The 12,963-nt window shown below is 38.2% G+C and overlaps 1 protein-coding gene across 1 annotated transcript in view; it reads left to right on the top strand.

The window, feature by feature from the left end:
- The first annotated feature begins 2,688 nt into the window (after positions 1-2,688).
- Positions 2,689-12,963, top strand: part of tns1b (tensin 1b) — a 196,481-nt gene continuing 186,206 nt past the window's right edge. The window contains exon 1 of the mRNA XM_059342440.1: positions 2,689-2,876. Within this exon, the coding sequence (XP_059198423.1) occupies positions 2,796-2,876 (81 nt within the window). The 5' untranslated portion in view covers positions 2,689-2,795. The remainder of the gene's footprint in view (positions 2,877-12,963) is intronic.

The following is a 12,963-nucleotide window of genomic DNA, read 5'->3' as shown; positions in this document are numbered from 1 at the left end:
AAATGCCGGCAGTGAAGTAGTTAGTAGGGTCACAAGACTACCGCAAGTTACGTAAAAAACTTAAGTTATGATCAGAAACATGATTCACATAAGTTAAGTTACACAGGACTCAAACCCCACTCTCCTGGGTGAAAAGTCCACCCCACCGACGGTGAAATACGTAAAAAAAAACGTTTTTGAGGGGGGAACAGGCGGTTTAAAAGAGGAGAAGGAAAATAACTACTGGGTTAGGCTTAAAATCCAACAAAAGGGACACAAATAAATGACCTACGTGGCTTTTAGCAGTGAGTTGTTAACTACCTGCTGTCTGGATGGGTGGAAGGACGATTAAATCTGGGGTTAAATGCGTCGATACCAGACCTCCCTTTAAATTAAAGTATATGACCGTTTGTGAGCAAGTGCTGTCCTGTACCGTCAAAAAAAAAAAATGTTTTTGAAAAGTGTGGGAACCCTGGAAACTCTGGTAACTGTGAATTTGTTACACTTGATTAATCAAAAATGAAGCAGTAATACCAAATCATTTTAGATCAAGCCCTAAAAGGACACAGATGTGCTGAAATGTAGAAAAATAACCATTGTTTGTGCAAAGTTCTTACATTTCGCAGGCAAGATTCCAGCTTTTATCTGTGTGTGTGTGTGTGTGTGTGTGTGTGTGTGTGTGTGTGTGTCGGTTGGGAAGGATTAAGTTCAAATGTTTTCTCTCCTTTAGTGAATTTGTCTCTGTAGGGGTGGCCTGCAGGAAATACCAGGGGATTAATCCTCTGTGCCACTGGGTGAGTGAGTGAGTTTGTATGTTTCTATGTGTGTGTGGGTTTGTGTATTTACATATGTGTGTGAGAAAGATATGTGTGTGTGTGAGAGTGGGGGGAGAAATGGGTGGTTTCTGTTGAATGTTTGTGTATATGCATACGCTGAGTACCATACTTTGAATCGTGTGTGTTTATGTTTTCAGGATGTTGTGGGCCTGGACCCCAAATTTCCGGACCGTGTGTGTGAGAATATTTGTGCGTGTGTGTCAGAAAATGATGGGTCCATGGCTGTTTACAGGTGCATGTTAGCCACCACGGGCTGATGGTTACATTTGTGTGGAGGTTTGCCATACTTGTGTGTGTCTCTGTGTGTCTGTATGTGTGTGAAATACCCACACAAGGGGATAAAGAGTCACGCATGGGGCTAACACGGTCATTGATGAGCAGTGAGAACTTAATGAAGCAGCTTTTACTTCCCGGCCCCTCTCTGCTCTCTGCAGTAAAGGGTGAAGATGGAGGGGGCGGGACTTCTTTTTTTAAGAAAGGAAAATGTTCGGCAGGCTAAGATGATTAAAGGACAACTCTGGTGATCTATATATATTTTTTAAATTGTATACAAATACAAGCAAAAGATCGAAACATGTGGTGGAATGGAACTTATACTTTTATTATAATAAAAACTCATAATCTGTGAATTAAGAAAAGATTAAATAAGATAAAATAGAACTTTATTAATCCTGAAGGAAATTCTGGTTCCAGATTGCTCCCAAGGTAAAAAAAAAAAATCACAATATAGGATAACATAAGAAAAACTATTAACAAAATTACAAAATTGGTAACAATAACAATATATAATATAAATATAAATATAAAGATTTAATTTCAAAGGTGTGAGGTGTATGGTAACGTCTCAAAAATGTGTCTTTGAGGAAAGAGATGCGTGTGTGTGATTCACAAATGCAGAGTCACACTTCACAAACAGAATTTTCAGTTTTACAACTGGCTTTTTTGTTTTTACAAATGGAAAATGATGTATTTACAAATACACAATATATTTACAAATACACACTTATTTGGAAAAACCAAAATACAAGTTACAAATTAGAAATTTGTATTTGTGGATAGCAAAACACGTGTGCAAACCAAGGACTATTTGTAGATCACCCTCTGTGCGTTTGCAAATATTATTGAGACAAATTTAAGCCCATAGAGGTAGGACTAGCTGGCTCTAACTTAGAAAGTGTACACTCTTGTCACTGTAATTTGGACCGGTGATGAAAAATCTGGAGAATTGCTGAAACGTGAGCATCAGATGATGTCAAACAGTATTGAGGAGAGTGGAGTATCTAAACAGCAGGTGTCTCCTCTGACATCTAAACTGATACAGTATAGCATTTTCCAGTGTCAGGAGAAATGCCAGTGGGCATTTATCACATGGGTGAATGCAAGGGGAGACAGAGTTTATGAAATATTAAAATGGGCTCAATACAGAAATACACAGGGAAACTGTGCAAGAGAGAGATGGAGGGAGGAGGGAGGAGGGAGGGGGAGGTAAAGTGCGACGGATGCTGAGGGGGGTGAACAGGGAGGAGGGGGGGATCAAGGAATGAATGAAATTAAAAGTAGTGGGGTAAAGAGGGAGGGAGACATGGGATGAGAGGGAGAGGAGGGGCAAAGAGATGGATAATAAGCACAGCACCCCCTCCCCCCTTTGCTCCTGTGGAGCGGTGGGGGCAGCCTGACCCCCCCTCACCACACACACCCCCAAAAAAAGCTTTGTGAAAGTTTCCCCGACAGAGGGGAAGAGAGCCAGAGTGAGCGCAGAGGAGAGGAGAGGCAGTCAGGATCCAGTTCAGAGGAGGAGAAAGCAAGTCAGACAGGGAGCGAAAGAGCGAAAGCAGCAAAGAGGTGAGAGACAGTGTTGATGTCCAGGGAAGTCATGGCTGTACAGTATTGGACAACTCTTCTCCTGGCTGGAATATACTTAAGGGAGCCCACTGGTCTGTAGCAGCAGCAGCAGCAGCAGCATCACTCCTGCCCGTCACCATGCCGTCTGTGTCTCTGAGCCTGCCAGCAGCTCTGGCTGGACCTGCACGCACCTGGGTCTGCCTGTCCTGCATGTTCTGGGTGAGACACCTTTTTCCACTGGATTTACTTCTGTGGTGCATGATTGATTTGTAGCTGTCTGCAAAAGGAAGTTTTAGGCAATGCAAATCTAATAACTTGCAAAAAAAAAAAATCAATTGCATAATTGACGCAGTGCACAGATGAATTGAGTGAGTGACAGAATCACGATGATGCATTTAGTCATGATGTTTTTTTTAGGTGATTTTATGTGATACTTCAGCCCCATTACCATTTGGTAAAATCCTGATCAAATCAAGCTGGGGATCTATTGGGTGGTCTGCTTGTCGGGGGTTGGGTTGAGGGTTGGGACCCCTGGCTGTGGGGGGCCTTGGCACGGTGACACATTTGAATGAGGGCGATATTATGAAGAGAGCAAACGCAAGACTTTGTAGTGTCTTCTCCCTCAAGAAAAACATTTCATATTTTTTCTCCAGCTCCAGAATAAAAGTGTGTTTGCTCTGACACTGAGTTGAATTAAATGAATCCCCTGCTCTCTTCCCCTCAGTCTCCCTTTCCCACTCCCTCACTCCCTCTGTGTCCCGCTCTGTCTCGCTCTAGGTGGTTGGGACACACAGCTATTTTTGCTTTCTCTTGTATAATTCAATCTGCCGCGCATTCCCGCTCACAGTGAGGGGCTGTTTGTGCACTTGTGTGCCCTCTGAGCCGGGATGTGGTCAGTGAAGGAACTGTGTTCATGTGTGTGTGTTCACGCTAAAAGCATTGTGACCGTGGTCTCGACATTTGTCTTAAAACACTGTGAGTGCTTTTTCCTAATTTGTGCTGATATGAAAGAACATTCCTGGCTCAAATATACAACATAGCATGCTGCTCTCCTCTTTTTTCAGCTGAATAGAGGGATGAAAGAGGAGAGTACTTGAATAGACCATTGAGATCCATCCTTCCCCATTCTGCACCGGTCCTTTGGGACATGACTGCACACCACTGACAGAGCTGCAGTCCTTGGCGAGGAGACTGGATAATCTTACAGAGCTCTTCATCAGTTAATTACCGTTCTTTCTTTTGAGGAGCGGGAGGCGAGGTGAAAGGGGGGGGTCGTAAAAAGAATCTCAAAGCCCCCCAGCTAAGCTCTGGGTCACTGATTGACTGCATCAGATCAGAGCACTGTATGACAAAGCGAGCTCACTTAAGGGGGCGGGCTTCAATCTGAGTCCTTGCGGTAATAGCAGATCTTTGTTTTGAGCCTAAAACAGCCTTAATTTGGGCACACCTTATTCCGACAGATTGGGGTCAGAGCTAGGGTTAACTCTAACCTTTCTCTGACAATGTACTCTTTATTCCAATTAAAACATGAACCAAGCCAAATTTGGCCCGCAGTGTAATTTTATTTGGCCCGCGAGGCAATACCAAATTATTATATTATTATTGTAAATTAATGACATTGATGTGTTTTTTATTTGAAATTTGATTTTGCATGTCTGCACTATTTAGTTAAAAAAAAGTTCCATATTTAATGTTAAAGCAAAACATGTTTGGTATATATTAAAAGGTTTATTTGTTCAATGTTGGCCCGCGATTTTATTCAAGTTTTAAATTTTGGCCCATTGTGTATTTGAGTTTGACACCCCTGTTCTAAGACCAATAAGTATTAGGAAAAATCCTCAAATGGTACCTCGATTTTCTGTTGATGCATTGCTGCACTTCTGTCTAGACTGATCAGGTTTTCGTAGTGTGTATACAGACGTACTCCTTGGGGCAGCTGGGAAAGTGAGTACATCTGTAAAAGCTGTTATGAGGCAACAGAGAAGTAGAAGAGAGAGATAGTTACTGGGAGAATGAGCATGTGAGAGTGAGTGAGTAAGTACAGATGCAGGAAACAGACCATCTCCACGAAACGAGACAAGATCTATTCCTTAGCCTGGCCTCAAAAAAGGGGAGGGTTTCCTCCTGTCAGAGCAGGACGGTCCTGGATAAAGGGAGATATTTTCAGCATAGAAGCAGAAAGGAAAATATAGGAAATGACGGGAACAACTTGAAGGACAGAGGAAATTAATAGAAGATGCCCTGGGCAAGAAAGGATGGCAAAGTAAGCACGGATGGCTTCTTGAAAAAGAAGACCTTCGAAAGAGCGCCGCCACTGCTCCACCAAACACTGTGAATAATTAATGATTGCCAAAAAAGGATTTTAGGGAGAGTTTTATCAGGTTTCTCTGAAAGGCCAGCAAAAACCAATCAAATGTCCTCTACCTGCTCATTCCTGAGAGAAAGTTTAAAGGCCAAGCAAATTCCTGTTGATGAGGGATTCACTGATCCAGCTTCTGCAGTCCTGATATTGATGCCAGTACCTGACCTTTGGGTACTGATCCCATACCACTGTTTAATTATTAAGTATAATAATAAAAAAGTAAAAAGTAGATTGGCACCACTGATTCAGCTATTTTAATAAGTATTAGGGATGGGCGTTTAGAAGAAACCTGCCAACTCGAGCATCTATAATGTTAACGACACAATTAATCGATTAATCGCTATGTCATTTTAATGCCTGGTACAACTAAAGGTGCATTTGTTTGGACAAATATAATGATAACAACAAAAATAGCTCATAATAGTTTAATATAAAAGCTGATATCTAGACATTTTCCATGGTTTTCTTGATAATAACCAAAATAATGATCAAGAAAACCATGGAAATTGGCTATATATCAGCCCTTAAATTGTACAAACAAATGTACGTTTAGAATGAACAAAAAATTGAAGGAAACAAGTGTGGTCTAATAATTTTTCCCATGACTACTCCAGTATGTATAGAAATATGCAAACATGGGCAAAATAAAAGATATATATACAGTACGATGCAAAAGCCTGTTTTCATAATGGACGCTTTTATTTTGAAAGGACAAAAAGAGACTTCCTGTTGATTGTAAAGCTAACTCAAGTGAGATTAAACATCAAGGAGTTCAATGTTTTGTGTTTTAGCCCCTGAAGAGACATGTGTTTTGTGTTTAAATAAGTTTTGGATCAAATTAAACTCAGTATTTCATGCTAGCAAGGTTTAATACAATAAGCTAGTTTTGCTCAAATTAGTCCTTTTGTATTTCTGTGTGTTTTATAATTGTTATTGCACCTTTCAGTTTGCAAACTGTAGCTTTATGCAACTTAATTCTCAGCTCATTGGCTTATTCACGTACTGCTCTAGAAGTGAATGCTCGGCGTGTTTCAGTTCAGTGATACTTATACGCAGTCACAAATACAAATAAAATTAAAAAATACACATTTCGATCAAAAATTCCACATGATCGACCAAATTCTTAACGACCATCAATTAATTATTCCCATCCTTAGTAAGTATTGGCCCAGTATCCAATCCAGTATTGGTGCATCCCTACTGACATTCACAAATGGCAGATTATGAATGGATCCACCTATTACGGCTTTTTCAACAGGTGTAATCTAAGGATGTGCACTTTAAAGGTGTCCGTAGCAGTGGCCAGGTGCCTCTAATCTAAAAAGGTGCTGTTTCTGGAAACACAATGCCCCCAGATCACTGGCTGCCTCACAAATATTGACCCATGGCTAAACCTTCAGAGTTGTCATGGTTCAAAGAACTCCTTGGATGATCGATATCCATTAACGTGCGCTCAGTCCATCCAGGCTCAAAAGGAGCACTCTGGGAAATGGTGTCATCTCAGGAATGTTAGGTCATTGGTGTTCAGTTGTCTTGACTTGAAAATAGACAAAACCCCATACCTGTTGGATCCCTAACTTCTGCCTCTGAATGGAGGATATGTAAAAATATCTGAGCTTCAGTCCACTTTTCGGATTATGAATGTTTTATTTCCACACTTTAGAACTACATTTTAATGCCTCGTACAACTAAAGGTACATTTGTTTGGACAAATAGTATGATAACAACACATTTCCCATGGTTTTCTTGATAATGATTTTGGTAATTATCAAGAAAACCATGGAAAATGTCTAGATATCAACTCCTAAATTAAACTCCTATGGGCTATTTTTGGTGTTATCATTATATTTGTCCAAACAAATGTTCCATTATTTGTACCAGGCATTAAAATGAACAAGAAATTGAAGAAAAAGGGTGGTCTAATATTTTTTTCCATGACTGTGTTTGTTGATTTTTGGCTCTTTTCTCACATCCCCTGCACTCATCTCCTTTTTCCACTTTATTCTCTCTTGGTCTGTTGCAAGTTTGATTCATCCCCCATTCCTCAGGAGTTCCTGAGATTACTTCTTGATTTGTGTCGAGAAAATGTTCCACATGTGGGGCCCCCCTTTGAAATACGGCAACATTTCTCTAATTGTAACATCTGGGTTCACGTTGCCCGTTCAGTGTTTTTTTCCACCATAATGGATTTGCCATGCAGTTGGTTTCCTTCTTGACGCTCACCCTGTTGTTGCCATCCCGGAGAATCCTGCTGTTTCATGCTCTTTAGATCTTGGTTGAAAAATCCTGAACAACAAAAAGGGAAGTTTAACCCTTGCTCAGTTGATTTATGAGAGTTGTTGAGCTTTGTGCGACACCTCCCACCCACCCCTTTCGTTCCTGAAGAGACCCCCAGCTTTGTGCATGCTTCACTGGGCACATTGGCCTTAAACCTCCCATGGCCTTCTGGCTTTCCCTAGAGGGAGTTTTGGGATTCAGAAATGTACTACTCCCTATTTTGCTTTCCCTGATCCAGCAATATTGACTTAAACCACAGTAAAGTCACTTTATTGGTGATATACCTCCTACTTTACCGCAGATTAAATACATTTTAAGTGCTATATAGTAAACTCATGGGAAGGACCGGTGGATGTGACAGATGTATGTATTTTTACACTGTTTTTTTCACCTTTAAACCTGCTGCCATGCTAAATGCATCCTTTAACCCTCCTGTTATGTTCATTTCTCAGGAACACCAATAATGTTCATGGCATGTTTAATTATCCAAGTGTCAGAAACCAAGAAATCCCAATATACATTGTTTATATTTCATTATTAAGTCCATTACTAACCATTTTAATCAATATTCAGTGCAATGGTGTTCTTTACCTCTCACAGATCAGGTACAATGAGGATAATTCACTCGTTTTTCATTTAAAAAAATGCATGTTTAAACTTTTTTTTATGTATATTGGAAAGACCTACATATAAAATATATTAATTTTACATCGCATTTAAAAAGAATATATATTATTTTACATTTCAACAATTTTTCTTGTATAACAAAATTTCAAATAACACCTGCATTCTCTGACTTTACAGATGAGCATTTTCATTCTATATTTTGATTACACTTAGTTACTACTAAGGAGGGTTAAATTAGTGTTTAATGTTGGATGTTGGTATCACATAGCTTAAGAAAGACAGATAAAAACATGTGAAGAATTCCATAACAAGAGAAAACTTCAGTCATTTTTTTTGCCTGTTCTGACATCTGTATCGTCCATCATCTCTGACATCACGCCCCCCTAACTGTTGGATCTAATTGAGTGCAGTATTACCTCATGTCTCTGGGCTGTGACCAGCCGTCCCCCTTCGAAAGTAATAGTACTTGTCCTTTTAACCTCTGGTTATGTCCCGTGCCATGTCCATCACACGCTTTAAGTGATATAGGACATTCTGAGGACTAGGGTTGTCAAAAGTATCGATACTCAAAAAAGTATCGATACTAAAACGTTGTATCCGGATACAATACTCATTTTCAAAAGTATCGAGTATCTGAAGCTTGTTATCATAGTTGCAGTTTCTTTTTGCACAACTGTTTTTTATTATAAATATTTAACCTGTGGTTCTGTTCATTTTTACATGTTGCATTTTCTTGTAAATAAAAATATTTCTGTTAAATTTTGCGGTCTTTGTTTTTATCCTTGTGGTATCGAAAATAGTATCGAGTATTGAATATTTTCCTGAGTATCGGTATCGAATTGAAAATTGTAGTATCGTGACAACCCTAATGAGGACACATTACAGTCAGATCAACAGTGATAAATAAAGTCAGGATGAATATGGACCGTACCTTTTAGGCTCAGCAAGTTATTTCATACATTCATTCATACACTGATGAAAGCAGCATCAGGAGCAATTTGGGGTTCAGTATCTTGCTCAAGGATACTTCAACTTCTAAACTGCCATGGTCAGGGATCGAACCATCAACATTCCGATCAGTGGGTGACTGCTCTACCAACTGAGCCACAGCCACCCAAAATTACTAAAATAAGGTGATAGAATGCATTAAAAAAGCTTAAAAAGAGTTGAAAATAAAGTTCCTGGGGAACTGCATGGGGCTGCTGCAACTGGATTATGGGTATTTTAATGTTTATTCATCTGATAAATTATTATATTATTAATTAAATGGTCCCTGGCCTTCTTCATTTTGCAAATGAGGACCCCTGAGCTATGGGCTACTTCTTTGGATTACATCTTTTTTTTTTATCAGCTCAAAAGTTAAGTTCTGTTTTTTAATATTGAATAGATTTTTTAAAAGTACACTTTGTCTCACAGGTTTCAGTTGTAATGCAATGTAAAATCCATCTTTATACCCTGAGTTCAACATGTTAAAACCTCTTCTACAACATGCTCCGTGCTTTTTGTCAGCCTCTCTGGATTCAGTGCTGTACTCAGACTTGTTGTTGTGTTGCAGTAAATCTGCACAGGTGACCTGACTCAAGGAAATGCCTGTAAGACCCCTGAGAATAAAGGTCAGAGGTCACTGTTAGAGAAGTGAAACATCTGCTGGGACTGGAGAGTTGGGAGGTGTTTGGACCTGGTAGTAGTTAAGACTGGACAGCTAACAGGAAGCTCACTGTGGGGCCCGGGGCCCCTCAATACTGGGGCAAAACAAGTCGACGATGACGTTAATGATGAAGTGATAACACCAGCATCATTTGTGTTTACTTGCAAGTCCAGAAATCATCTAAGACTCTATTAAACAGTATAAAATTCATAATTATAACCCAAAAATGTACTTACCGGAGAAATTGCACATGTTCTTATCAGATATTTTCTTCAATTGTACGCTTGTAACACTGATGTTATATTAGGCTCTAAGCACGGCCAGAACACAGGGAACCTACAGCTCAGTGATGCACCTGAACGCACCGTGAAGCTGCCACAATATATGTCCCTTAACCTCTATTCACATAACTAAGGGTTTTGTTTAAACCTCCCACTCTCTCAGTGGTGGAATGTAACTAAGTACATTTACTTGAGTACTGTACTGAAGTAAAGTACCACAAAATTGTACTTGATTTTGCTACAATGCAAGTTAATATTTCTTCCTATTGGTTTGTTCCAAGTCACGTGACTTTCAAGGTCCCGGTGGTCAGAACAAAAAACATGGTTTTTTAGTTTTCTCATTTTTAGTGAAAAAATCAATATTTTGACTTAGTTTCTGCATAAAAAATGGATTTTGATCACATTTCTAGCGAGAAATATATGTTTTATTTTCTAAATATTCACTCAGTGAATGTACATAATCACTTTGTATGTTGGAGTAGCCATGGGATATGACATTAACTTGCATTGTAGCGAAATCTGTGTCAGTTTCACGGAAATTTGAGTGATTCCGTGGCTATTTCACGGATTCCTGTGAGACCATGTTGATTTGAAGAGTCACAGTCTCGTAAGTTTGAAAAATTACATTAGTGTAGCCTTTAAAACCAGGAAAAAACACATAAGATATCAAATCTCATATCACAATATTGATACAATATTTGTATATTGCCCTGATTGTTTATTAATTTTTTGCATGCATTTTACTCATGTTTGTACAGTTATGGTTCAGACTCTCTTGCCACCTCTCTACAATTGTGTTTTGAGTGTAAAAGCACAATTAACAAAGAAAATTTTGACCGAAACATTTTTTCCCTTATTTTCTAGATATCCACAGAATATCATTGTTCTGAGTTATCTTGGCTATGACAATTGAATACATAATAATTCAGCCCTATGCTCTACTTGCACTCCTGTTTTAAATAGTTTTCATATGCTAAATAAACATTTCATTGAAAAATTAAAACTGGAAGTAAACACGCTCAATTTGTTCATTTCCATTTGTGGCCTCAGTGGCCGTTGTCCAGCAAAGGTTACGTCACCTGGCTTTTAAGCTTTAATATGTTGTTTATCAGCCCCTTATACGGCCATGCTTCACATACACTCGTTCTAAGCCAAATCATTCCTTACATGTACATGCAGACTCAAACCTTGTGCTACTTCACTGCCAGAGCAGAAGAGAGCGGCCAAGTTAAACTTATCGCAAAGATATTTTAACGAGACTCTGTTTTTACATAGCAACAAATCACTGATCAAACCCAGGAAACACGTCACTTTATTAAAGCTGAAGCCAAAAAGCTGAGCGTATGAGCATTGGTGTGAATGAATATGAAAGCTGTGAGACAGAGAGTTTCTCCATTACACCAGAATGTGTTTTCAGATTGTTAGAGATCGAGATCTTTTTCTTGGCTTCATTTCTTCTGAATTTCTTTTTTTCAAGGGTCCTCATTAAAGGGGCCCACAGGACTTGTTAATGTCATGATAACCTCTAACTCTGGATGTGATCTGAGACCTCCTGTGGATACCTATGCATTCAAGTGTGAGGCCAAACAATGCTCATTGGAAGTGGCGCTGACAGCGTCCTGCTGCGCTGCTTGTGCATTTCTCCAAACAGACTAGCATTAGCCGTCCAGGGTTTTTACTCATTCTTACACAACGTTAATTCCAAAAAACTTGTCTAAAATGTAAATAAAAGTGTGATCGCCAGTCCTCTCAGTAATAATGAATATTCCAGCTGGTATTTAATTTGGTAACACTTTACAATAACCATAATTTATAAATGCTAAACAGATAGTTTATTAGTGTTTAATCATCATTTATAAACCGTATATAGGCCATTTAGTCTTTGTTATCTAGAATTGTGTTTTAGTGTTTTGTTTTCATATTGTGACTCCTAATAAGTAATCCACTGTTCTTTTCTTTGTTTCTTCGTTAATAATAAAAAAAAAATAAAATAAAAAAAAAAGTATAAACCGTATATAGGCCATTTAGAATGGTAAATATATCATTTATTAATGTTTAACTAACTAAATAATTTATAAATGGCAAATAGATGGTTTATTAATGTAAGTTTATAGTTACTTTACCACTAACAAACACTTAAATTAAAAATAATAGTTTATTAATATAATTATTTATTAATAGTTTTAGTTGCACTCATAACATTTTTAACACCATAGTAAGTATGTTAATGATTTCAAAATGATTCATATACCTTTAAGAAATTGGTTGAAAACATTTACCGATTAAATATGTATAGCACTTTGTAAATGGTTAATAATTGGTTTATAAACCATCTATAAACATTACTTAGTTGGTTATTGTAAAGTGTTACCTTTAATTTTTATAAATAAATATACATTAATGATGTCTGAAATATGGTCCAAAAAAGTTGGGACGTGGGCATGTCAACCACTGTGTTTCATCACTTTTTCTTAAGTTAGTGTTTAGGAACTGAGGACATTGTTGTGGTTTTGAAAGTTAAATTCTGTCTCATTTTGGGGTTTTGGTTTTCATATTTTGTGCTTCAATGTGCCACACATTTCAATGTGAAACAGGTCTGAACTGTCTACTACCTGAACTTTTTTCCTACAAAGATATACTTACTTAAATAAGCAAGGATTAAAAAAAGACTTGCATTAACGGCATCTTCAGCATAGTATTGCAATATTTTGCATGGCAGTATTATATAAATTCATGGACACCAAGTATTGATATTTAGGAACTTTTAGGATTATACTGGATATACTGGTATAATTTGAAACTAGAAGATCTACAGAATCTATAGGCACCATGTCGTCAGAATATCGTGTCAAAATAACGCTGCAAAGTTCGTTTTTTTTATGTTTCATTCAAAAAAATTTGACTAAAAGTTTGACTGAATACTTTGTTGGTCAGTCTGTGGGTTTGACTCTCATTGTGGAGAAATAAAAAGACTGAAGTGAGATGAATAGACTGAGAATTTTCTCTTATTGGACAAAACAATTCTTGATTGAATTTAATTTTGTGGACACAAGGAGGAGTCGAAGGTCATGGGTATCCAGTGTTGGTTTTCGGTCTTGCCCCTTATGTGCA

The sequence above is a fragment of the Centropristis striata genome, chromosome 10 (genome assembly GCF_030273125.1).
Source record: "Centropristis striata isolate RG_2023a ecotype Rhode Island chromosome 10, C.striata_1.0, whole genome shotgun sequence".
Taxonomy (NCBI): Eukaryota; Metazoa; Chordata; class Actinopteri; order Perciformes; family Serranidae; genus Centropristis; species Centropristis striata.
The sequence above is the reverse complement of the archived record's forward strand: the minus strand, read 5'-3'. Positions and strand labels throughout refer to the sequence as shown.